Genomic DNA, 26785 nt, shown 5'->3' with positions numbered 1-26785 from the left:
TAGTCGCAATTGTTGACCCCTATTCCTGCGTGATTGCAATCTGCTAGGCTGTTTTCTGTCCCGTCACACTGGACATCAGAAAGGAAAATGTCGCCTTCACTTCGGCCAAACTCTCCAGAAACGGGTGCTGCCAAAGCTCCATCAAAGCCTAGCATTCTGCATACAACTCTGGCGTCGATGAGGTCCCAGCTACTGCCACAAATGGTTCCCCAGGATCCGTCATACATAATCTCTACCCTCCCCTCCGACGCGTTTGATCCATTCCTAAGACGAACTGTGAATGGATCTGTAAAATTTGAGTGGGAAACACTCAAATTAGGCATTGTGTATTGACACAAGCGGATTATTTTTTCCAGAAGGAGCCATTAAATAAAAATATTTCATGTGAACTATATCGAGCATCCCTTTCGACCTTCCACTGGCGTTGTCAACTCATGGGAAGGATATTTTTACTTACGATTTTATTTTTTGTGGGTCTTCTAATTTTCAAGCACATGGTTAATAGCGTACAATTTTATAAACTTGACTCATAGGAATGGATACAACGAAATCCTAATGAAATTTCTGGATGACAACTCTTGATATGGAATATGAATATGATGGTAGAATCTAAAGGACTCTTGTACCTCCTTTGAAACAAATAACTCCAGAATCTCCTTCGTGTTGACAATTTGAAACACCAATTCCTCGATGATAACAGTCTGCCAGGTTGTCATGTGTACTCTCACAGGAAACATCATCAAGAAGTATGTCTCCTGAGCCTCGGCCAAATGTTGCAGAGCCTGGTGCGGCTAACGCTCCATCAAACTTTAGCATTTTACACACGACTCTGGCATCTCTCAGATCCCACCCATTATCACAGATGGTTCCCCAGGAACCTTCATACATGACCTCTACTCGTCCTTCAAAGTCGTTAGAACCATTTACCAGCTGAACTAGAAATGGCGCTGCAAGTGTAAGAAAAATAAATGTATATGTTATCAGTTCTGGACTTTGATAGCAGGAGTTAATCAACGTCTGAAGAACATAGAATCATGAGTATGCCCCCCCTTTCTCGGTGTAAGCACACTGATTTCAATATTTTGCTTTGGAGTAACATACATGACTTGCTACATGTACATGTATGTAGTATGTACTGCGGATGTCACCATTTTGTCAACAATCCATGTCCTGAATTTTTCTGAATAGTATTTTGTATAATCATACCTCCTCTAAAGCAGACAGCACCAGCATCTCTGCCGTGGTTGCACTTGTTGACCCCAAGTCCTCGATGGAAGCAGTCAGCAAGGGTATCCTCCGTGCCTTTGCAGTCAACGTCATCAAACAATATTTCCCCACTTCCAGCCCCAAAGGTAGCACTACCAGGTGCGGCTAAAGCTCCATCAAATCCAAGTATGTTACAAACGACTCTTGCATCTCGGAGATCCCAATTATCATCACATACAGTTCCCCACGATGTCTTATACGAAACTTCAACTCTGCCTTCCGAGCCTGTTCCATTTGTAAGGCGAACTTGGAATGGTTCTGTTGTGCTTAATGAATTGTTAGGTTGATAAGATGTAAAGGAATAGACAGGCGCACTAGGAGATAAATGTCAGCAAAATAAGTTACAAAAGAATCAGATCCCTGGGAACGTTTTTGTCTCAACTGCCTAGCAGAGTGAGACTATAGGCGCCGCTTTTCCGACGGTGATGGTGGCGGCTTCAACACCAAATCTTCACCAAAGATTAAGTTGTTGAAATGACATCATAACTTAGAAAGTATATAGACCTAGTTCATGAAACTTGGACAGGTTAATCAAGTATTACTGAATATCCTGTCTGAGTTTCAGGTGACATGACCAAAGTCAATAGTTATTTTAGGTCATTGAACCTTGGCGATTTTGGAGGTAATTATTAAATTGCTGTCATAACTTTCAAAGCTTGTAGATATCGTTCATGAAATGTGGATATAGAGGTAATCATGTATCACTGACAAGTCTTAGGTCGTATGATTAAGGTCAAAGATAATTTATTGTTAATGAACGTAGTATTGTATCATTATATGTATGGTGTTTTGTGTGAATAATTTCTTTTTATAGTAATTTTAAAAGTTAGCACTGCTGCTATATTGAATCGCGTGATGCAGGTGAGACTGCCAGAGGCCCTCCATTTGTTTAAACCGAGGATGCGGATGTAAATCTGACAAACAAAACAGTTTTACCAAAATATGACGGTAATTTTGAATTTGTGTCCATACAAATATGACAAGGAAAACAAAAAAGAGTTTCACTCCAAAATGTGTTTTATTTTGCTTTCATTTATTCATATTGCCACATATACCATAATTCCGGGGGTGCTGGCTATAGAAAATAACGCACGCAGCACTATTATAAATATTGAACTTCTAACAGGGTAGCAACAACTTCCAACAACATTTTTTTAACGTATTTTTGTCTGACTGGGCCTGGTTTTGAACTCCCGAACTTTCGGTTGTAAGACAGACGCCTTACCAACTGAGCCAATACAGCGGCTAAGATAACACGCGGGTAATAATTCATATCGAAATTATATGAACATAATGAAAACCTTACAGCTTTATTTTACCAAAGGAGGTACGTTTAAGATAACATTTGAAACGAAGAAAAAGTTGAAGAACATTGTAATCTTTCTTAGGAAACATTTTATGTGAGCCTATTGCAAATTAATTGAATGAAAAATGTATTCAGAAGATTAAATCGTTAAATCGACCAATACAAGTAACTTACCTCCAGAAAAGCAAATGACTCCTGCATCTCTTGAATGGCTACATGAGTAACGTTCAATCCCTGGATGAGCACAGTCTGCTAGGTTGTCTTCTGTTCCTTCACAGTTGACATAATCCAGCAGAACGTGACCGGAACCTTGACCAAACCTCGCAGATCTTGGTGCCTCTAAAGCTCCATCAAACCCAAGCTTTCTACAAACCACCCTGGCGTCTCTGAGGTCCCACCAGACATCACAGATAGAACCCCAGGATCCGTTATGCATAACCTCTACTCTGCCTTCAGCATCGTTAGTCCCATCGACAAGGCGAGCTTGTAATGGGTCTGGATATGCTGTGGGAAAACACGGAAGATACTGGTTGTAATTAAACGAGAACAGCCTTAATTTCCTGGTTGTCTCTCATTATATCAAATAACACAACGTATATCCCTTAAAAGAGCGTATTATACATGGATATGGTTCCTTTAATCTGGACATCAGCAAAAAAAATTATTATTTTAAATTCAAGGGTTAGCTAGCTCTTGGTCCACTCCAACACCACAAATACACCACCCATAGGCATATTGCCAGTGTGCAGTATGGCTATAAACTCATTAAAATATACTTGGTTCTATTTAAGTAAAACCAAATCCATGAGAAAAATAATCGTACTTTTTTTTCTTAATTTTTTTCCTATTTTATTGTACATTGTATCATATGTGTTTCACATGCAAGGGATCTTGCAAAAAAGGTATTCAAAGTATCATAACATATTAAAGATATGCTCTCCATGTATTTTTTTGGGGGGGAATCGAAATCACGAAAATCCTGGAAATCTGAATCGAAATTTAACAGCTACTGTATGAGAGAATCAGGCAGATTTTAACAAAGTTGGAAGATGGGGTCGGCGGATTTCTTTCATATTCAGAGGCTTAAGTACATAGAGGGCATGTACTACGAAAATGATGTTAAAATTTTCTGATTAGTCCATTTATGGTTACCTCACCCCCTAAAATTGGTCCTTTTGTGTTACCTGCAAGACCTTGAATAGTTTAAATGGTCAATTCAAATAATTTTTTTTTCATTTAAATGAAAATTATCGGGTGTAAGGTTTCACATGTCCCCGTTGTAGAAATCTAAACAAAGGCTGGGAAGCTTCTATTTTTGTAAAGGGATTAAGCCATTTGGAAATGAAAAAAAAAGACAATATTCATAGCTGTACAACAAAAATGGCCCAGTTCTTTTCAGCTTTTTTTTTTTTTTATAAATGTGTACCAAAACTTGATTAATTTTTTTCAAATTTCAAATTCGTGGGGATCTTTTGCTCTTTTGTCAGCAGCTGCATAAAAAGTACTCCTTTCAAGAAAAAAAATGAAAAGGGGGACCCTGTACCTGATGGCAAAATGTGGGATAATTACTTGCAGTGAAACCACAAAAGAAGTTGCAAAGCAACTTATTAACCAAGCAAATGTCCTCAAGAAATGCTGGAAAATATAATTTCAGCGATAAATGGAGAGTCCCATGCAGTTGGATGATAAACACAAATCACAGATTGTCTTGCACCACTCGAAGAAGAATAAATTGTTATAAATATGTTGTATGATAATTAATCCAGTGGCAATCCATTGGTGCAATGTTGTGTTGCTCGAGGCCGTCCTCAAGGTCAAGGTTGGCCTCGATGCCCATTATATTAGCCGTCCTTGGCCTTGGACTTTGGCCGTTTCCTACGATTACTTCCGACGAATCGGGGGCCAAAACGAGGCCGAACAAGGCCGAAAAATAGTTCAGAAATGAGAATAAGCAACAGTCAATGAATAAATTTTATACTAATTTTATGGAAAATTATATTTGCAATGCGTTAGAATATTGTGTGGCATTGGGTCATGTCTTTGGTATCAGCTTTCCGGCTGTGTGCTCAGCATTATTTACTTTGCAGAAATAATAGGCCCTATAAATTCTAGGGGCACACGTCTCAATGCAACTAAATTATGACACCATGAAGTCATAGGAGTAATGATCGAAATACAATTTATGTCAATCTTTATATTTCTTTCCAGTGTCTTGCGAGGAATTACACTAAAATCATTATTGATAGCGAGAGGGTGAAGGGACTACACTCCCAAAGAAAGAGTAGTTATAGCAATAATGCTTATAACCATAATAGTGATAATGACAATAATAAGAACAACAATGATAATAATAATAATAATAAAATAATAATAATATCAATAATTAAAACAATAATAAAAATGATAATATGAATAAATAATGATATAAAATTATAAGAATGCATGAACATATGAGTAATTAAATAAACGCATGAATAATGGCGAATAAACAAGCCAATAAACAAGTAGATGAACAATTAGAGGAGGTACAGGGCCTTAGGAACGCTATTTTGACTTGGGGTGGTGATGTAAATTTGAAAAAAGACAAATAAACAAAACAAAACAAAGAAAAAAAATTTTCACTACAAAATGGAGATCAAAAGCATAATCCATTTCAATGCATAAAAGCATTTTGGTTACATTTGTTTAAATTTTTTTACGCATCTGTCAGAATACGTGGAGTGCTGCTTATGGATTTTAGTGGTTCCTGAAGCACGCTTCCCAGGTCCATCAGGAACTCACATGACTGAGAGACACAGGAGCTGGTTTTAGGGTGTAAATGACCATATTAAACTTTTTCCAAACAAAAGGAACTCCTGAAAAAAGTTGAACTTTAATCTTATTCCTTATTTAATTGCAATACTGTGTGTTTAAAAAAAAACTTTTGAAATGGTTGCCAAATTGAGCATATATTATTTTATGAAAAAATGTCAATATTTTTCCTTCCAATTTTGGACAGGTACAAAATAAGGTCGATATGAGATATTCATGATCGATGGATCAACAGGATATTTTGAATACCATTCCCTTTTCTCTGTTATTTATCAATCCCGAAACACCACCGCCCACCCCCCCCCACACACACACGCACACACACTTCCACTCCCATCTTATTGTATCATTGATCTGGTAGATGTGAACGGGATTAAGGATGAATGGGAATTGGCTAAATTGAAATATTCCAAATCATAATTAACATTATGCAACCCACTGTCCTCCCCCTCCCACACACACACACATACAACCTTCTTCATATCATCTCACCTACTCCTTGCATTTTTATCACTTTTCTTCTGAAAGTTTGGTGGATCATTTTTTTCCATTAATAATCAAATTATTAACCAGTCACTCATTTTGATCAATGAAATCAATCGATAAATCACTGAAACATTAATTCCATCAAGCAATTGCTCAAACCAATTATCACACGCACACAGACACACACACACACACACACACACACACACACACACACGTACACACACATACATGCGCGCGCGCACACCCACCCCCACACACACACATTAGGGCAGACATGACAAAAACAAGTTAAATCTTTTTTTTAAGATGTTCATGTTTCTTTTATTTTTTTCTTATTTACAACTGCTTTGTTCATCTTAAAATGAAAGATCTGACAAAAGTAATCAGTTCATAGTCCACATGGCTATCTTTTCTTCTTGACTAAATATCACGGCTTTCAAAGTACCGATTGAGTAAGGGTACCGGTAAAGATAAAAGTGTTTCACATTAATGATCGACATGTCCACCTTCTCTCTCGATACACGATCTTGCCCGTTTCAGCATGTCCAGAACAGCTCTCCTGACTGTGGCTCTGTCCTGACGAAGGACATCAATCTCATGGGTGATAGCTATTACATGTTTGGGTCATTCATAAAACCTGAATAAAATGTGATTGATGACGGAAGAAAACAGATAAAGAAAAGGCAAAGGGTAGGTGATGGGATGGGAAAAGGTTGTGGGGGAGGAGAGTGGGTTGCATGTCGATTATAATTTTGAATATTTCAATTAAACATTTTCCAATTCTTCCTTCATCCTGTTCACATCTACCAGATCAATGATACATTAAGATGGGAGTGGTAGTTGGTGTGTGTGTGTGGCATGGGTGGTGTTTGGGGATTGATAAATGACAGAGAGAAAGGACTGGTATTCAAAACATCCTTTTAACTCTTAATCCATCGATCATGAATATCTCGTATCAACTTTGTTTTGTATGCTATATACCTGTCCGAAATTGGAAGGAAAAATCCTGCGCAGGCCCATTTTCATACCTCTAACTTAAGTGAACCCTGTTCATCGAAGCATTATTTTTTTTCAATTTTTTCATTTCATATGAAAGGTTGGTCCTTTAGCTTTCCATACATATCGACATTTCTTCATAAAATTACATATGAAGTGTTACGTTTTTTTGAGACACACGGTATATGCAATCAATAATCAAGAAAGATAAAGAGTTAAATAAGTTCTTGGAGCAATGACACATAATATGGAATTTGCTATCAACATCGTCTTCACTTTTATCAAGTTGCATTTCACTCTCATTTGGGCATGTTGAGTCAGTAGCAAGAAGGAGACTTCTTCGTTTAGCCTGCATCTGCTTCAGCCACAGACCTGCAAGAATATATTTGTGTTTGTTATTGTTTCAATTCTGATGAGGTGAACATGAGATCTTCATCATGTGCCTAATTTATCACCAGACTTAGGTTGCAGCAGATTTTACTGCGAGTTTTACTACCGATTCTCAAACTACTTATTCTATGTAATTATTCAGATAGCGTCGTGCACTTTGAATGTCTTTTCTGGTGTTTTTTTTTCAGTTCTGTCAGAGCCAAGCCATTTTCTGCCATCTTCTTTGCACTGATCTCCTAATGGCTGGAATCTATTGTTAATGTTACATTTCCTTTAAAAGATGATATACACCTTAGCTGCCCACTCTTCTGAATACAATATTTTGACAATTCTTGATAATGTTCCTCAGTGTCCATATGGGCTAAAAGATCTTTTATCTTCATACATACATCCCTCTCACTGATGTATATTGTAAGTCGTTCTAAGAATATTTATTGAATATTTAATTTTTACCATTATGATATTGGAATCATTAAGAAATTTCATAATGTAGTTTAAATAGAGGTTGGTCCTGTCGTTGACGAATTAGGTTTTTAAAGACATCCCACCTCCTGGTAAAGGACCTCGGACCTCCGGAGCGTGGCACACACACACCTATTCTCTCCCTCTCTCTATTCAGTGATTAATTTCAATGACAAAATGATTAATTATAAACATCACTTCAAGTTACCTTAAAGTCAAACCCACTTTCATGTATGTTTTCAGAGTGAAATGTGCATGGAAGATCATTATTCTTTTGAATCGCCCTCTCTTTTTTGTTTAGTTAAATGCCTATCCTGTTTATAATTACAAAAAGTGCTCAGAATGTCGTTTTTTTAGGTCAAAATGTCAACAATTTTCAGTTTCGCTTCGCGCTGCATTATTTGATTGTTGAAATATATATTTAGTTTTCATAGGTAACTACCAACAATCCTCAAGGTCTGTTTTCCATCAGGCCAGAACGTATATTAAAGATTTCAGCTCGCCATTCGCACTTGCAGTAATTATTTAGTTACATGTACTTCACGATCACAATCATTGCACAGGATATTCAATTTTCAGGAGAAAATACATGAATTTTCCCTTAAAGAATTAGATCGCGCTCGTACTCTTCAATTAAAGCTTACATGAGATTACTATTTATTTATGTTTTGTGAGAATAAAGCTTCGAAGCGACAGTTAGGACTACTTTCTTCAAAGAAACAATAAAGTAAACTTCGAGCGGCGGATCGGGGAAAAAAAGGGGTAATCCCCCCATCGGCGAAAGTTCAATTTCAATTTCAATTTTATTTATTTCACTTCCATCAAACAAAAACAAGTTGTATACCATATATAAACATAAGTATTTGTATCCGTTGCAAAGAAAGAAAAATAATAATACACATGTTGTGAAAAAACACACAATTTGGGCAACACATTGGAGGTTTTAAGTAAGTATACTATTTTTCAATAGAAATTAAATTAAGATGGAAATGGAGGGACCCACTAAAAAGCAATGCTTGTACAATGTGGGCCCCTCAAAAAATAGATAACACAACCAATAACAAAGTACAAATACAGATATATGTAATCAAATGAGAGAAAAAAATAAATGATAAATAATACTCACAAAATAAATACGAAGTTATCAAGTTATGATGATTGTGTATAAAAAGAGAAAAAATATATGAAATGACCTGGAAAGAATATAATGCGCAAAAAATGTGATTGATGCCGTAAATAAATAAGTGGTATAGGAAGGCGGATAAGGACAGGAGAGAAAGAGAAAATAGAGGAGAGGATAGACACAATAATGTACGAGGTTCGGCACCGTGCACAACTGAGGACTTGTATCAGATTTGTTTTTCTATTAAAAAAAAAGATGATTAATTTATGTTTTAATTATAGTCTTTATAGTAATATTGCAGTTGAATCCGCCCCTGCATCATCATTCAAAATTTACCCGAATACCTTTCTTCTCATCATCTATTACTAATATTGTTCTAAAAACTATTTAAGTGCAAGTTCATGGCAGGTGATTCATATTAATAATATTGTAGTTATAATATTATAGGTCGCGAGTATTTACAGATGGCATTTGAAAGATATACACTGCTTCAAATGAGCTATACACTTATGCATGCATTTTGAAATTGAATGAAGAGTATAATGCTGTTACATTAAAACAAACGCCTAGAAAAGGAGATAAAGTTATCGTGTTTTAGTGTTCTTATTCTGTTTATTGATTTATTGTTTATCTGATTGTTCGGTGGATACTTCACTTATGTCGATGAATGTCTAAAATCTCTGTTTTCCTTTGGATTGGTTAAAAGCCATAGAACAATATTAAGCAGGAATGAATCTTTAAAAAGTGGCGCCGGAACATTAAACATTAAAAAAGATTGTAAGAAAATTGTCAATTTACATTGGTTCGCCCCTCCTACACTTTATAAGAACGGTCTGTTATCACTGTTTCCAAGGATGGATGGAGATTGGTGCGTGAGTGTGTTAGTGTGTGTGTGTGTGGGGGGGGGACAACGTACTTCCTGAGTAACAAACAGCTCCTGCATCCCTCGAATGGCTACATGAGTAATGACGACCAATCCCTGCGTGAGCACAGTCTGCCAAGCTGTCTTCAGTTCCTTCACAGTTGACATAAATAAGCAGAACGCCACCAGATCCCTGACCGAACTGAGCAGATCTCGGAGCTTCCAAGGCACCATCATACCCCATCATCCTACAAACAACCCTGGCGTCTCTGAGATCCCAGTTGATACCACAAACAGTACCCCAGGATCCATCATGCATGACTTCTACTCTGCCTTCAACATTGGTAGACCCGCCAGTCAGGCGAACTTGTAATGGATTCGGGTACTCTTAAGTAAATTAAAAATTCAATCAAATATAATTTCTTTAAGTCACACCGTAATGACAAAAACACCAATGACTAAAAGTATTACAAATATATTATATGGCTTACTATTAGATTGGTCGAGAGCCTTTCACTTCACGTGACTAATCATGATATCGCAAGAAAAATGACGTCAGAGTAAAATATATATATATATATATATTTACTATTTTGCGTCCGACTGAGAACCACACAATCACCATCACCAAGTCTAGTGATGCAACGGCGCAGACGCTTTATCAGGGGTCCGGTGATGCAGCTATAGCATCGCAATCAACAGTTAATCATGCTATGCCAGCTGAATCACAAACTCTCCGATAGATAAATGTCAATTGTTTATAATGAATTTGTATGCTGAAAATAAAATTAATGATGACCATTATTCGATCATTGGATGATTCGGGCTGCTTTATTTTAGTTAAGCAAGGTTTGTTCACAACCTTCACAACCGGTATGGGAATTATTAGAAGATCGATCTCACTAGTACAGCCGTCGCGGAGCTCAACACCAATCCACAATGAGTGATGCTTGGGAACCGGCGCGACGTCGCGACTGTAGCCGCGCGGAGTCTGTTAAGGAACCGGCTACCTTAGAATGATAAGCCCATTTTGCTTAAATTAGAGCTAAGCTGATCTAGATTTTTTTCCAGATCATGGAGATGGGCAAATTACGACAAGATAACCAATAGTTTTCGTTCAAACTTTGATAATTATGGAAGGGATATAAAACAAAATATACCGGGCGTTTGTTTCGAAAGTGTAGTAGAAATATTTATCCTCGGTTGGTCCGGCAATGTTACTAAAATACTTATTGCCAAACCAAACTCGGATGAAAATACTTTCACTATAATTTCTCAAACCCGGTAATTAGTTTAACAACACAATTCACTTGGTACAAATTTATAGATTATGAAAACGATTAAAACATATTATTATTTAGGCATACATGATGATGTTTAAATGAAAAAGAATTGAGTATCAGGAATGTAAAGATATCAATAAATCAGCAATAAAGCCCGATTTGTGAAGATTTGAGTACATGTATATGCTTCTTGCATTTAAATCTTACCATCAAAGCGTACACAAATGACTTTAGCATTTCTACTGCAGCTAATCACAAAGGTCGCCAAGGAAGCCAACTATAATAACTAAGAATAAAATTGACAAAAAACAGTTTTGAATCATTCAAAGTTTGGTACAAAGACATTGATAATAGGGAGTGTTCCCAACCACTACGCATGCGTTCTATGGAACGTACGTAATCTTTTCTCGAAAATCCTTCATGTACATGCAAAATACTTAAAATTAGATAAAATAGTCAATTTCCCAAATACCAACTGTAGACCAACAATGATATTACCATTTGGGAACTTTTCAACAAGATGCAGTTATAATAAAAAAAAACCCAGTAATGATTATGCATTTAGTTTCTCAACTACCTCCTGTGTAACAAATGGCGCCAGCATCTTCATCGTGCGTACAGTCATGGTCTCCGATCCCTTGATGCGGACATTCTGCTATGTTGTCCTCTGTGCCAATGCAACTGAGTTCATCAAGGAGAATCATGCCAGATCCTTGCCCAAACCTAGCAGATCCCGGTGCACCCAAGGCTCCACCAAACTCCAGCATCCTACAAACCACCCTGGCGTCTCGTAGATCCCATTCATCATCGCAGATAGTACCCCAGGATCCGTCATGTAGTACCTCTACTCTCCCTTCAGCATCGTTAGATCCACCGACCAGACGAACTTTGAATGGGTTTGGATGCTCTAAGTAATTGATTAACAAAGGGATATTTAGTTCATTCATTGTTTATGTATCAATTTATTTGTTTTTTTTCCTTTCATTTATTCATTCTTTTATTTTGTCTTTATTTTATTTTATTTATTATTATTATTATTATTTTTTTTTGGGGGGGGGGATATAGTTGGTATATGATAGTTGAATTGAATTGAAAAGGTTTTATTCAAAATCATTGCACGTTGCAGTCAAAAGGCTGAATTGTGTACAATTTACAGGTATATACATGTATAAATAGCTGATTTAAAAACATCAAAACTTGAAATGATTAAGAAAATATAATGCAACTTAACAAAAGAACAAATAGAAGACTGAAAGGTTGTGGTGGTGGAAGAATGCTTATTGACAAACATCGCCACTCAAATTCAAACAATAAAAACATAGATTTAAGCAAGTAACAAAAGAACTAAAGACAGGTGGGTCTCTGGGGACGAGCGAGCAGTCAAGTTCAATGCACAGCTCCAGCCAGGGAATGCCAATCCCTCAACAACACCATTCAACCTGGGCAATGGAATTGGTTATTCAAATCCATCGCTCAGGCGGAACTTAGGGTCAGCTAACCTCACTGGACCTATACATTAATAGGGCCGACAAACAATCTTTTACAAAACAAAAACAAAAAAAATCACATTCATACCACACTCCTCATTCATCCAACAACCATAAGCACGTTAGGTCAAACAACTGCACCCACCAACCCAGCAGTCACCCCTCGCACCTTGCACTCATTAAGCATACAGATAAAAAAGGAAGAACCAAGGGGGGGGGGTGAGTGGTCGCCCGTCCCAAGAAACCGTCCTGCTCAATCCTGAGTACGCTTACTTAAAATTTGAAGAATGATGCAGTCTGTAAAATAACATATCTTCCACCACATCAGAAATCTTAATAAAAATGAGTAAAATATTGGCATAAAAAACAAACATTGTTTCCCTTTAGTTGTTACAATGTGAAATACATGCATTAAAATCATGACTAATAAAAACCTGTAAACCTATTCAATTGTGTTTGAGTTTAAAAAGTTCTAAAAATTGTAAAATTTTCATCTGAAGCTTGTGAGCTAATAATAATAACAAATTAGTATTAGGTGCGATATATTAGCAAAACACAACTTGCACAGTAGATGTTTGTAAACCTATGTATATCAACCGGGTGACTAGCTATATCAAGGAACAACACAAAATTATTTCAAGTTAGTGTTTAATAAATTTATAAAGTAAGGTAATGGGCTGCTTAGGAAACGTTTGGTTTTACAATGAAACTGACGATATCTAAGTCTTTTCCTCAATGAGTAATCAACATCGTTGTTCATAGGTAGCCAATGGTTACAAAGTGGGCTGTTGGCAAGGGATACAGCAAAGTTCATACGCAATTGTTTTCGTCTTTCAGATAAAGATTGTAAAGAACACACTTCTAAAGCATCGGTATAATTAGTGTATTTTTCACCGAGCATGATTTTGCATGCTCTTGACTGAATACGTTCTAAACAGGAAACTTGGTTTTGTGTTAGGTTTCCGTTAAAAACTGGTACTCCATAATCCAAAATTGGTCTAATATAACCCTTATATACTGTTATTAAATCGCAAAGTGGTAATTTATACGTTTTGAGACAACGAAGCATATAGAGTTTTTTATTACTACGACATAAAAGGTCTGATATATGACTTTCCCATTTCAAGTCAGACTGAACAATTATAACTAGTATTTTAGCTTTTTGCACTGTTCTCAAGCATTCGTTTCCAATAAAAATACGATTTTGATCAACAATATTTCTAGAGAAAATTATATGCATGCACTGACATTTAGATGGATTAAGTGTCATATTATTGCTAACGGACCACTGGTCGAATTCAGAGAGCACGTTTGGTAATTTGGATGGTTGAAATTGTTTGCGACTTTCAACTAGTGTGAGGTCATCAACATATTTAAAATATGGAACTTGAGATTTTATACATGCATCATTTATCATTATTAGAAAGAATAGGCCCAAGTTTTGTACCTTGAGCTACACCTGCATGTGATGCTGACCAATCTGAAAACTGACCAAGGCATTTGACTCGTCGATTTTCGAGGAAGTCCAAAATCCAAGAAATAAGACATGGTCTAACTTCGAGGTTAAGTAATTTTTTTGCAAGGATATTGTGATCAATTCTGTCGAAAGCTTTTGAGAAGTCTGTAAATATGAGAGTTGATATAGATTGGGATTTTTCAGCATTTTCATACAATTGGTGAAGCAATCGAACTAGGTAATGATTTGTTGATAGGCCTTTTCGGTTTCCAAATTGGTTAACATCAATATGATCGGATATATCTTGTATTAACCATTTACATATGAACGATTCTGCTATTTTTTCAAAATAGCTAGTCAATGCTATTGGTCTTAAGTTCTGCACTGTTACGGGGGTAAACATTTAGGAATGGGTATAATCTCGGAGCGTTTCCACTGACATGGTACAACAGACTGGTAAAAGGAATTGTTCAGTTAGTGGCGAACACAATTCCAAGGCAAACTCACGAATGATTCTGACTGGTAAGTCATCACTAATACCAGATTTTTGTTGGTTCAAATTTTTCAATTGTTTATATACTTCGTAAGGTTGTACAATAGGGCAGGTTTTCTGGGATGGTAAGTAAACAGGTAATTCATTTCTATTTAAACTTTGTAGATCACTTGCCACGTTTAAGAAATGCTGGTTAATATAATTAGCAACGTTTTTATCATGATTATAATCATTTGGGTCTATATTCGGAATATGGATTGGGCTATGTTTTTTTGTGAGTATTTGTTAGAATCCGAATCTGTTTGTACCATGCTGCTGGATTACTAGTTTTCAAATTTCTAACTCTGGTATTATAATATGCAACTTTCCTTTGTCTTATTAAGCGTATGACTTTGTTTCTTAAGTAACGCCACAGACTTTGGGAGTTGTTACTGAAAGCTTGCTGTCTTTGATGTATAACATCTTTGACTTCCGTATTGATCCAAGGCTTATCTCTACAATGCATTCGAATCTCTTTTGTCGGAATGTGAATATCTAAGTGAGTCATCATTGTATCCAATAACATTTGACGCTTCAAAGATGCATCATCTTCTCTATACATTTCTTCCCAAGTAAACTTAGTTAACCAAGTACCAAAAGCTCTTTTGCCACTGTCAGGAATCGGGCGAACAATTCTTTTTTTAAACTCGATTAATACGATGAGACTTCTTTGGGTATCCAAAGGATACAATTATGATCGCCCATGCCAATAGGGGCTAATATTTTGGTTTCTTGGTACAATTGGTCTATAGTAGTTACAATCATATCAAGAATATTGCCCTCTCGGGTTGGTTGAGTAACAATTTGTTTAAATTTGTCATTTTCAAGTAAGAAATTAATATCTAAATCATTGAAATCACCTACTACTGAGATCCCAGATTCTGGATAACGAAGCAAAAGACTGTCCAGGGTGGAGAGAATGTGATCAACATACTGCTGCTTGTTGGGGTTTCTTGGAAGGAAGTAAATCACGCAGAGTATCAGTCCGCTAGTTTCCCTTGGAAGTCTTCGGGGTCTCATGTAGATCCATAAAGCTTTAACTCCTTTAGGTGTAGGTACATCGATTATCCTCGCTTGAAGATGTTTCGCGTAGACCGCGACTCCTCCCCCTAATCGATCTTCCCTAGGTTTTGAATATAAGCAAAACTCCGGTATTGAGAGCATGTCAAGGGGTTCTTCTGGGCTAAACCATGTTTCCTTAATCGTTGCTATGTCCACCTTATATTCCTGGATGATTGCTGACAATTCGTCGATCTTATTCCTCAGTGATCTGGCTTTGAGTAGTAGTAGGGTTGGGACGTCATAGCCACGGCGGCTCTGATGATGAGTAGAGTTGTCGTGTTGCGTCGGTGTAATTGTAGTTATAGTAAAACATGCTGGGCGAGGTTTGCGTTTTGAAGGTAAAAGGCGTGGTCGGATAAGTACAGGAATGCCTTGCCCCTGGTGTGGTCTGGGACAAGATTTACGATGCTTCCTAGAACCAGCTCGCTTTCCTCGCTTGCGTAGTGGTTTTGGTGTGATCCCTAGGTCTTTTATCACTTTCCATGTCGTTGGCGGAACAGTCTTGTAGCTATTTCTCTGACGTATGTTATATAAATCTTGAATTAAATATTTGAATAAAGGATGATTGTTGGGTTGACTTTGGTTTTGGTTTGTCGACCCAGGGTTAGGGTGTATATCACCGCATTTGAGGAGTTCAATGTTAAATGTTGATTCACAGTTGCTGTAGTAATGTATACTGGTCCGTAAATACTTGAGATGATAAAAGTTCTTTCCATTCGGAGAAGGAATATGAGCCTTGTAGTTGTGCAATGTAACACTGGATGTAAATACTTGAGATGATAAAAGTTCTTTCCATTCGGAGAAGGAATATGAGCCTTGTAGTTGTGCAATGTAACACTGGCTGTGCAAGTGTGCTTGACTTCATGTAGCTGCTGTATTAACAGCAAGCTACCCAAGAAGAAGGCGAGTATGGGCATAATGGGTGGATTGCACCATCAGGCATGCTATTCAGGTGGAGAAATTCCAATCAATCAATTGTCTGCTTCACCGGGCTGCTTCATTACCATTTGTGAGACTGGATGTCAAGGTTGAGTAAACAGCCCGCAATGGTCAATGCCCCCGATGTAATGGCTACTGTATAGCGTCAATGTAGGCAGGTTTACAGAATATGTGCAAAGTATAAATCACATTGAAACTGGATGGAAACATACCAAAAGTGCTCCAAAACGTCTTCAGGAGTTGCTATATAGTGCAACAAGATGGTTGATACTATTAGAGATGAAAATTGTCCTTTAACTAAAGTAATATTCTCCTCGTAATTGAGAGCTCAAACTTGCGTGATGCCGCCTGTGAGGCGCCATTTGCTTATATAGTTCATGTATAAACCCTAGTGCATTGGTTCTATAATTTTGTAGTTTCATTCGACCTGAAACCTCGCATGTTGAAACAAAATCAGATCCTTTTCAAGGGAAATCGTTGTGAACTTCATATGTCTATAATAGGTACATGCATAGATCGCCTAATTCACTCCTATTTACTAGAGTTACTGAAAATGAACTTCAGAGCTGTTATATACAAGGAGAATTGTAACAGTAATTACATTCATAAGTTATCTTCTCTTTAAGAATATTCCAGAATGTCCTGGCAGTAAAGCTTTATTAGGCACTATATTTAATGAGATAAAGTAAATTTTGTTATTTCTGCAATTTGCAAAGATACACGATACAGAAGGCTACACAATAGGCTCAGGAATTTTTTTTTTTTAAGGCAGATAATAGAGCTTCCTTGGCAGTGGAAAAGAACAATAGGCTTAGCTATTTTGTTGACATTGTTTATTTCACTTAGGTCATTCAAGAGTCTTCTGGAATTGGACTGCTCCTGAAAGAAGGAGAATGTTCTTTTTAAAGACAACATCAGAAGCTTCCGGAATGGTCAATACTAGAGTCCTCTAGAATTATAGTGAATAATTGGTATATAAGCAAGGACATCATATCAGATCAGAACTCAGAATTTCTCGCAAAACTTTATGTCAGAGCAAAGTTCAGTTCCAACTGGAATATAACATTTATCTTCTATGGAATTATTTGCACGCCATCAATGAACTGTTTGCAGTTATTTTGAGAGAGGAAATTCTCAGTTCTCATCGAGGTCATCAACCTGTTTAATGAACGATTTTCAACCCATGGATTGCTGAAATTTACTGTTATATCGTCATCAACATCATCTTCACGGACATTTCAACTCGTTACAGTGACAGTGTTTTATCATCGCCATCATTGTGAACTTTAAGGAATTTTTTGCCAGCCAACTGGGATTTTATCTGGATTTTACTTTGGATTATTACTGGATATTTGGATTATTACTGGGATATAGTCTCATCACTTTGGAATTTTACCTCTAGTACTTCAAGAGATGTACATGTAAGACCAATATATATTTATTTATGTTTTATTAGTTTTTGATTGTTATATTTCCTGTAATAAGAAAAGAGGAAATCTAAATCTAATTTGTTTAATTGTTTATTTTTTGCAGTACCGTAACAGAGCACCCTTCCATTTAGAAAATATAATCACCTAGATAATAATAAAAAACGCAATAGAAATAATTAACTTATTGAGGAGATATCAGATTTCGTTCTGAGTTGTTTGTGGTAACATACCTCCTGAGTAACAAACGGCACCTGCATCCCTTTCATGGCCGCAGTAACTCCAATTTCCGATTCCTAGATGAAAACAGTCTGCTAGGTTGTTTTCTGTCCCATAACATTCGACCCTGGTTAAAAGGATTCGGCCAGATCCCTGACCAAACCTTGCAGTGCTCGGTGCCTCCAAGGCTCCATCAAACCCCCAGCAGCCTACAAACCACCCTGGCGTCTCTAAGATCCCAGTATTCATCACAGATAGTACCCAGGATCCATCATACAAAACCTCTACTCTCCCTTCGGCATCAGTAGGTCCACCAACAACATACCTGTCAACTGTCCCGATTAAATCGGAAAAATACGATTTTTCGAAATTTTAGACCCCCCTAAATCGGAATGTCCCGTTTTTTTTCAATTTTTGAAGGAGAGATTTCGGCATAAGCCAAATCCACCCGAAATCGCGGTTATTTGGCGTATTTATCGCGAGGATCCAGCGAGTTGGCGGGCTGAGAGATATTTCTCGCCACCGCGATGCGTTTCTCTCGCACAACAGTATCCCCTGAATGTGCAGGTATTGATGGATTTCCCGCCAGCGCAGCCCCGATGGCTTACATGTATTTGTCCGTGTATATACGGCTCGGAGACTGGTATCATTTCTTTCATAAATGACACAATCATGACGTTGATGTAGTTCATTAAGAAATGGTACCAGTCTAGCGCCTACATCCAAGTGCAGCTAAGACTTGATTGTAAACCGTGATTACAGCTGGAAATCCCCAAAAGGTTCGTCATTGTTACTTTCTTTTTATTTGTGTGATGATTTATGTTTGGACCCTTACACGTATATTTTTTTCGTATGTTGAGTCTTTGAAATGTGTTTTTCGTTTTGGCTCTGTCACTAAGTTAAATCACGCGCAGTCATTGAAAGCACGCGTGGCCATCGCCAGTGCGAGCGGCTCGATAGGCCTTGTGTTGGCCGCAACTGTGGCGTCGTGATTCGTGATTTATGGTGAAGTGGCCAAGTCTACCATCATGGCATGGCATTGGCGATCTAGCGAACAGTCTGAAATGCGAAAACGTATTTCAACATGAAAATATATCCCTCTCATAGCGGGTACAAAAGATTTTATAATGATATTTGGATTGGAGCGAGGTTCTCTTTCATTTGATCTATTTAGACTGTAGTTCTACTTTGTCTTTAGTTTGAAGTTTGTTTCAGAAAGATGAAATGAATGAATGGTTCAAAAGTGGGGTCTGTACCTGCGCTCGCAGTCCGACCCCCATCAGTTGATTTTATGTACACAATTTTTTTTTAGATCGTTCAACACCTTTTTATTTAATTGAAGAGTTATTCTTCCCTTTTTGTCTTGCCTGAAATCTCATTAACCAAGCCAAATATAGTTTTTGAAATGTCATATTCATAACTTAGGAGGTACATAGACCTAGTTCATGAAACTTGGACATAAAGGTAACCAAGTATCACTGATCATCCTGCGTGCGTTTCAGGTCACATGATCAAGGTCAAAGGTCATGTAGGGTCAATGAACTTATAATATGTTCAATATTTTTTTATTGTCATAACTTAGGAAGTATTGTGGACCTAGTTCATGAAACTTGGACATAAGGGTAACCAAGTATCACTGAGCATCTTGTGTGCCTTTCAGGTCACATGATCAAGGTCAAATGTCATTTAGGGTCAATGAACTTAGAATAATTTTTATGTTCAATAATTTTTATTTTTTTCCTTTTCATCATAAATTTAATTTTTAATTTGTTTTCTAGTGTTTTATGCAGTTGTAAAATGGCAGGACAACAGAAGGCTGAAAAAAGATGGCAGAAATTTCGTGATGAGTATGCATTGCATCGTCTACTAAATTAAACAGGAACAAAAGTGAGGTGCATTTGTTTTGGCTATAAAAAGTATATGGAACAAAACTTGCCAAGGCAAAAAAAAAGCTTTTAAGAAAGGGAAGCCCCTATAACTAAATTTCAATACCTGATTAACAAAACTATATACTGTACAATAATAGAGCCGTACAGAAGACAAGCAAGAAGTTTTCTACAAAATATCAAAATAAAGCGAAAAATCAATTGTAAAACTATAATATTGATAAAAAGTTATTTGAATAATAATTACAACAATAACTACAACAATATTGATAATAAGTTTAAAAAGTATAAAAATAATAGTAATTATGATATTATGCATGTAGTAAGGAGAAAAGGGAGGCAAATGAAGGGGGGGGGAGGGGAGGGTTGTGCAAATAAAAATGAAAGTGAAAAAGGAACATGGCAGCCCTGGGAGCACAGTGCCCCCCTCCCACTTTTTAAGCCCTTACAAGTGCCCTTTTTATGGAAGAAAAATGCCCCCTCGCGAACGTATAATGTGCCCCTTTCACCATGTTCACATGAGGAGGACCCGTTTTAGGTGTTTCCAATTGCCATTTCTCGTATATCAGTGTCAATTTCTACAAAAAATGCCCCCTCACGAACGTGTTAAGTGCCCCTTTTACCTGGAAAGGTAAAGTACCCCCTTGCCTTCTAGTAAGTAATCGCTTTTCTCGAATCATTGCCCCTTTTAACCAATACAACTGCCACTTACGAACGTGTTCTGTGCCCCTTTCACCTAAGAAGGGCCCGTTTCATGCCGTAATCAAGTGCCCCTTTGCCTTCTTATAGGTGCCCTTTCTTGTATTAGTGACCTTCTTTACCTAAGTGCCCCTCACACAAGTGCTCTATGCTCCTTTCACCTGAGAAGGACTAGTTTATGTGTTTAAGTGCCCCGTTTGAAACAAGAAAACAATATTCCCATTTATATATGTTACTGCTTTTGAAGGACAAAAATTCTAACAGCAATCCAAATGTATCACAAAATTAGATTTTCATTATAAAAGTGTCAAAAAAGTTTGCTCTCTCGTTCGCAACTTCTCATAAATTTTACGTGATGCGACATATCTAGCCCCCTTAAAATTTTGTGCCCAGTTCGCTACTGTATAATTGTCTTTTTTTATTTTAAGATAATGCACTTTTCGAAAGAAAAATTGCCCCTTTTCCTTATGCCCCCCTCCACTTTTAACTTCGCTGAAAGTAAGTGATGAGAAAAAGAGGGCCAAATATGCTACCCTGAGGTACTCCATATGTAATAGGAAGTGGAGCGTAGTGGCCCAGTGGATTAATCTTCTGACTTTGAAACAGAGTGTCGTGGGTTCGAATCCCAGCCATGGCGTTATCCCCTTCAGCAAGAAATTCATCCACATTCTGCTGCACTCTACCCAGGTGAGATGAATGGGTACCTGGCAGGAATTCATTCCTTGAAATGCCACCGCGCTGTAAAGGACTGCGGGGCTAAAGCCAGCGTAATAATATCCAAGTTCTTTGGAAGCGCATAGGGATGTTATGACATAATGTGATATGCGCCAGTTTAAGCAACCATTCTAAGTTATACAAATTGAGGCATGTATGTGTGGTAGCTCCTGAACTACTCGAAAGCCTTCCCCCTAATATCATACAAAGTTTATGAAAAAGCATTTCGTGATAATGGTGACAAAGTCCTTGGAAATTCCAGGAAAATCAGGGGCTGTGATCCTGGGGGCCGGGGGCACAGTGCCCCCACTTTTTGAAGCGCTGAAAAGTGCTCTTTTTACGAAAGAAAAATGCCCCCCCCCCCTTCACGAACGTGTAATTTACCACTTTCACCTCAGAAGGTCCTGTTTTATGTGTTAATGAGAGTCACTTTAAAACAGAGAAAAACCCACAATATTCCAATTTGTATATGTCACTGTTTCTGTACAGAGAAATGATTGGCTATTTTCATAAGTTTATGTACCTTTCCTGCCGTCATACATGTAAAACTATTAATTATTAACTATTATTGCTATTTAGTTGTCATCGGTGATTGTATTATTTGTTTTCATTTTTTTTCTCATCGTAGAACTTTTATATTTTTCTTGGACTTAACATGAAAACTAAAAGCGTGAGAAAAAAGTCTTCGTATTCTATTCACTTTATTTTGCTTTTGATTACACGTTTTGTTATACATGTACTTGTTTGGTAGGCAGTTGGACCAGCCACATTGTCAGTACAACGGTAGAAACTGATAAACTTTTTTTTGAAAATAGTGCAATTCAAATGATCAAATACTCTAGGCCTTTATAGTATTTTTATTGTCTATAATATCAGGAAAGTTCAGAAAACTGAATCAATACATGTAAAAAATACATGCTAAAATATATAAATTTCAGTCAGGCGCGCCGGAACACTTTTATTTGTTTTTTTTTTTTTTTTTTTTTTGGGGGGGGCAAAATCCCGAAGGGGGTACAATATATTTGACAGCGTGAGATACCGAAGCGGGAGAGGGGGTTGGACCCACCGTAAGGACTTTGTGTAAAAATGGAGTAGAAAAGTTGCGTTTCTAAGAGAATTCAAAAATAAATTTCTTGAGAATTAAACATAGAATTCACTACGAAAGACTATACTCAGAGTTTATGAGAACCTATAAAATCTACGCGCAAAATGTGGTTTTTGTGTCTGATCAATTAAATTACGTAATACGCTTATATTGACTAAAAATACCAGAAATTACATTTTTCATGCATTATCCTTTCATAAATATTTATTTATGTACAGTTACGTACACGGACGACGCGAGAGAGCACAATTATCAAAAGTTTCAAGGAGTGTATTAAGCATAAGAAGCGTAACAACAGAAACAACATACATTCTAATGAATGTCTTTTCAAATTCAAAATGTCATACTGTTCTGACGTGGCAGACGTCGATAAGCACTTAAATCCCCATTTTATGCAAATCATTTCTGACCTCAGCATTGGAGATAGTCGGTCCCTGATTGTCCATGCATAGGCAAAACGTTTCATATTTTGTAACTGGAGGAAAAAGAATTATGACCTGCTTAATTATTAATTTTAAACTTTTCTGAAAATTAAAAACATTACTCGATTTATGTGTTTCCCTTTGGCATGTTTTGTTTGGCTGGGAAGCACTTTTGGATGACCCCTTCAAAATCTTCTTTTTTCTTTACATATTTTCTGGGGGAAATGTGACCATAACTAGAAAATGATGAATATCAAATTCCAGGAAATATTAATTTGTAAATAACCATGAATTAACAAACTACGGCAGTTCATAATGTACATTATGTAACATTATTTAGAAGAAAAACAATTACATTCCAATAGCGGATGTGGTTGACGGTACACCATGTGGAGTTTTCGAAAAAGTGGATAGAGGAAGAAGCGAAACTGATAGAAGGAAGTGGACAGTTGATAGTCGAGTAATTTTTTGTTCAAATGAGCGTAGTCCTGATAAAGACCGTAAACCAGAAAAGGTTGAAGACTTGAGGCTTGATTAGTTGATAGATGAGTACTCCTGCTCTGCACTCCATTCGCCGACTCAAGCTAGCATCTTCTCATTTATCCAATAAGCAACTACTCCAGCCTCTATAACTCTTTAAACTTTTCGGTTTTACAGCTATTTTCATATTCCATATGTTGCTCGAGTAACTAGCCTTCACTCGCGTTGGTGATATCGGGTCCGGGGAGCATTTCATAAAATGACTTGTCGGACGTTTTATCCGCAAAGTCCTGTTTTATCCGACAGTTGCTATGGTAACAATGCATCTCAAGCCGACACACCATTGGTGAACCACTGTCATTAGGTTTTAGTCTTTAAAAGGTTAAACGTTATCACACTGTAATAAGATGGAAAAGGGGCTTATCAAAGGTATGTTTCACAGAGGGACATATTCGTCAAAAGACGCAAGGCTTACTATAATGTGTAATTGCCTCGTCAGGGGCGATTTTTTTGACAATGGAAATGACAATTCTTAGGCAGAAAAGTGCCTTCATCGTTTACTTTTGTCCTTAAATAATATAATTTTTCTACTTTAAGGGGGCACATAGGGGGGGGGGGGGGCAAAACGATATTTTGCCCACCCCCCGCTTCCGGCTCCCTTGATTCCAGTGTAACATATCTAAAATCGGTGTTTCTTTAAGAGGGGCTAGAATCCACTTGAATCTCGCTGGTGTGGTTTACGGTACACCATGTGGAGTAATATAGAAATAGTGGATAGAAGAAGAAAAAAGAATTGGATAGGTAAGAAAGTAGAATTTTGAGAGTAGAGTAATCTTTCTTGAATGTAGTCCTGAAAAGGATTGTAAACCAGAAGAGATTGATGAGTTGAAACAGCTTGAGTAGAAGGATGGATGAGAAGATGCTGGCTTGAGTCGGCGAGTAGAGATGATGAGTAGAATCAGTACAGAGACTCGACGTTTCGGGCAGGTTGACTGCCAACCCGCCCGAAACGTGTTTGTTGGCACTAAAGCGCTGAGGGATAGACATTTAAAGAGACATCGCAAGAGAGAGAGAGAGAGAGAGAGAGAGAGAGAGATGGGGTGAACATCGTACTTGTTGACGAACCTACAGCTCCTGCATCCCTCAAATTGCTACATGGGTGAATCAAAGATGTACTCAGAAGCTTAAATCGCTAACAAATCTATCACTATATAACCCACCTCCTGAATAACAAATGGCTCCTGCATCCTCTGCTTGGCTACATGAGTAAGAGTAACGTCCAGTCCCTGGATGAGCACAGTCTGCTAGATTGTCTTCAGTTCCTTCACAGTTGACAAACGTTAGAAGAACGCGACCAGATCCTTGGCCAAACCTAGCAGATCCCGGTGCCTCCAAGGCTCCATCAAGCCCAAGCATCCTGCAAACCACCCTGGCGTCTCTCAGATCCCAGTTGTTATCACAGATAGTACCCCAGGATCCGTCATGTAATACCTCTACTCTGCCTTCAGCATCGTTTGCTCCATCAATCAGACGGACTTGAAATGGATTCGGGTGCCCTTCAGTAAATAAAAATCAAAACAAATCTCATTTTTTTTATTTCACACCATTTTTTTAAAACGACACACACTGTATTACCTACCAAAAATGTAACAGAAAACATGTCGATATAAAATACCCTAGTATGCATAAGAATTCCCGATTGTGATCATGGTATTGGAATTATTATGTTTGTAAAGCTATGGAAAACCATTTTCGTCTTTTTTCCGATTGTAGTGCATGGATATAATGTATTTCATGGATAGGCAATATAAAGACTTTTGCCTGAGTTTTTTTTCTATAAATTTGCCGGAACGTTGAATAAATAAAATTTATAGCCTTTTTGAGGCACGGTTGTGCGCTTTGAACTAATTTTAGGCATGAAAGAGAGATCGTCCTCACTCCCATTCACTATATTTGCTAAGTAAGCTTAGCCCTACTATGGATCCCTCAAATTATAACAATGCATGAAAACCAACTCGAATCGTTCAAATAAACACCGGAAATAATATTTATAGGTACTTTTTCTTAGATATCAGACTTTGTTCTGATTTTTGTGGGAAATTACCTCCTGAGTAGCAAACGACACCTGCATCTCTTTCATGACCGCAATAATACCAATCTTCAATCCCTCGATGAGAACAGTCTGCTAGGTTGTCTTCTGTTCCATCACATCCGACCAAGGTTAGAAGAATGCGACCAGAGCCCCGACCGAATCGTGCAGATCCCGGGGCCTCCAAGGCTCCATCAAACCCCAGCATCCTACAAACCACCCTGGCGTCTCGTAGATCCCAGCCATCATCACAGATAGTACCCCAGGATCCATCATACAAGACCTCTACTCTCCCTTCAGCATCGGTATTTGTCGTTTTGTTTTTATAGGGTAGCCCTTTCAGTTATAAACACTGCTAAACCATCATATCATTGACATTTTCGATAATGCACTTTTTTCAATATAAAAAACAAAGTCTTTTATTTCTGGCACTCTGCATATTTTGCTCAGGCTTGCAATTAGCTCAGTACCGTGATAGAAGATCGAAACAAAATAATGATGTATATTTTTTAATAGGCCTACAAGGAATTTCTGGTGAAGGCCTGTGATTTTTTTCCAATGAATTATAGTCCATGAAATAAATAAAATTTGTTACATATTTATATTATTTATAACGTTACAACTTGTAGATGATTTAAAGATTTCTGAATCGCAACTGTGTTTTTCTCCATTGTGATCATGGTGATATATGTAGTATGCAACGTACACAATCTTTGACCTTTAGATTAGATTGTCATACCTCCTGAAAAACATATGGCATTTGCATCCCATTCATGTCTACAAGAAGATTGAACCCAAATATCAGGACAATGTACCAGGCTCTCCTCTGTTCCAAGGCAGTTGACAGTGAGAATATCATCAGATATCATGCTGACCATAGCTATAAAAGTAGATCGAAGCGCATCCAGGGCCCATTGAAGCTGAGCATTCTGCAGAATTCGAGTAGATTCCAATGGTAAAAACCACAAACGGTAACCCATGAGCCATCGTACAAGACCTTCACCCTTCCTTCAGCTCATCAGCGATCTTACATTCAATTACCCGATTGATGAGATATTATTACAGATGGGTTGAAGGTTATTGATTGATTACCGCGGAAAAATATTACGCCCAAAATACATAATTATTCTCTCAAACGCTGTCCAGGAAATTTTCTGCGGTTTTGAAGAAGCGAGTTATTTCAAAAAAGGGGAAGATAATATTACAATAAATGTGTCTTATAACGTACCCTATAATACCAGTTTATCTGTAATTCTACACAATATAGTTGTCTATAAGTT

At 37.4% G+C, this 26785-nt stretch overlaps 1 protein-coding gene across 1 annotated transcript; it reads right to left on the bottom strand.

The window, feature by feature from the left end:
- Positions 1-227: 227 nt before the first annotated feature.
- Positions 228-26330, bottom strand: LOC121424562 (deleted in malignant brain tumors 1 protein-like). The gene is made up of 8 exons (XM_041620291.1): positions 25521-26330; positions 24637-24972; positions 11566-11895; positions 9760-10071; positions 2743-3067; positions 2441-2445; positions 1207-1524; positions 228-947 (listed from the first exon to the last, which is right to left on the bottom strand). The coding sequence occupies exons 1-8, from the start codon at positions 25711-25713 to the stop codon at positions 610-612; spliced, it is 2157 nt and encodes a 718-aa protein (XP_041476225.1). The 5' UTR covers positions 25714-26330; the 3' UTR covers positions 228-609.
- Between the last annotated feature and the right edge of the window lie 455 nt (positions 26331-26785).

Source organism: Lytechinus variegatus, chromosome 11 (assembly GCF_018143015.1).
Source record: "Lytechinus variegatus isolate NC3 chromosome 11, Lvar_3.0, whole genome shotgun sequence".
NCBI classification, from domain to species: Eukaryota; Metazoa; Echinodermata; class Echinoidea; order Temnopleuroida; family Toxopneustidae; genus Lytechinus; species Lytechinus variegatus.
The sequence above is the reverse complement of the archived record's forward strand: the minus strand, read 5'-3'. Positions and strand labels throughout refer to the sequence as shown.

Bases quoted from the DNA above. Each gene is read 5' to 3' on its own strand.
- LOC121424562 (XM_041620291.1), bottom strand. From the start codon at position 25,713: ATGCTGGGGTTTGATGGAGCCTTGGAGGCCCCGGGATCTGCACGATTC. The intron at 11,896-24,636 runs GTGGGTTATATA...TCAATTACTTAG, and splicing joins AGCCATTTGTTATTCAGGAG to AGCATCCAAACCCATTCAAA. The intron at 3,068-9,759 runs GTACGTTGTCCC...CAGCATATCCAG, and splicing joins AGCTGTTTGTTACTCAGGAA to ACCCATTACAAGCTCGCCTT.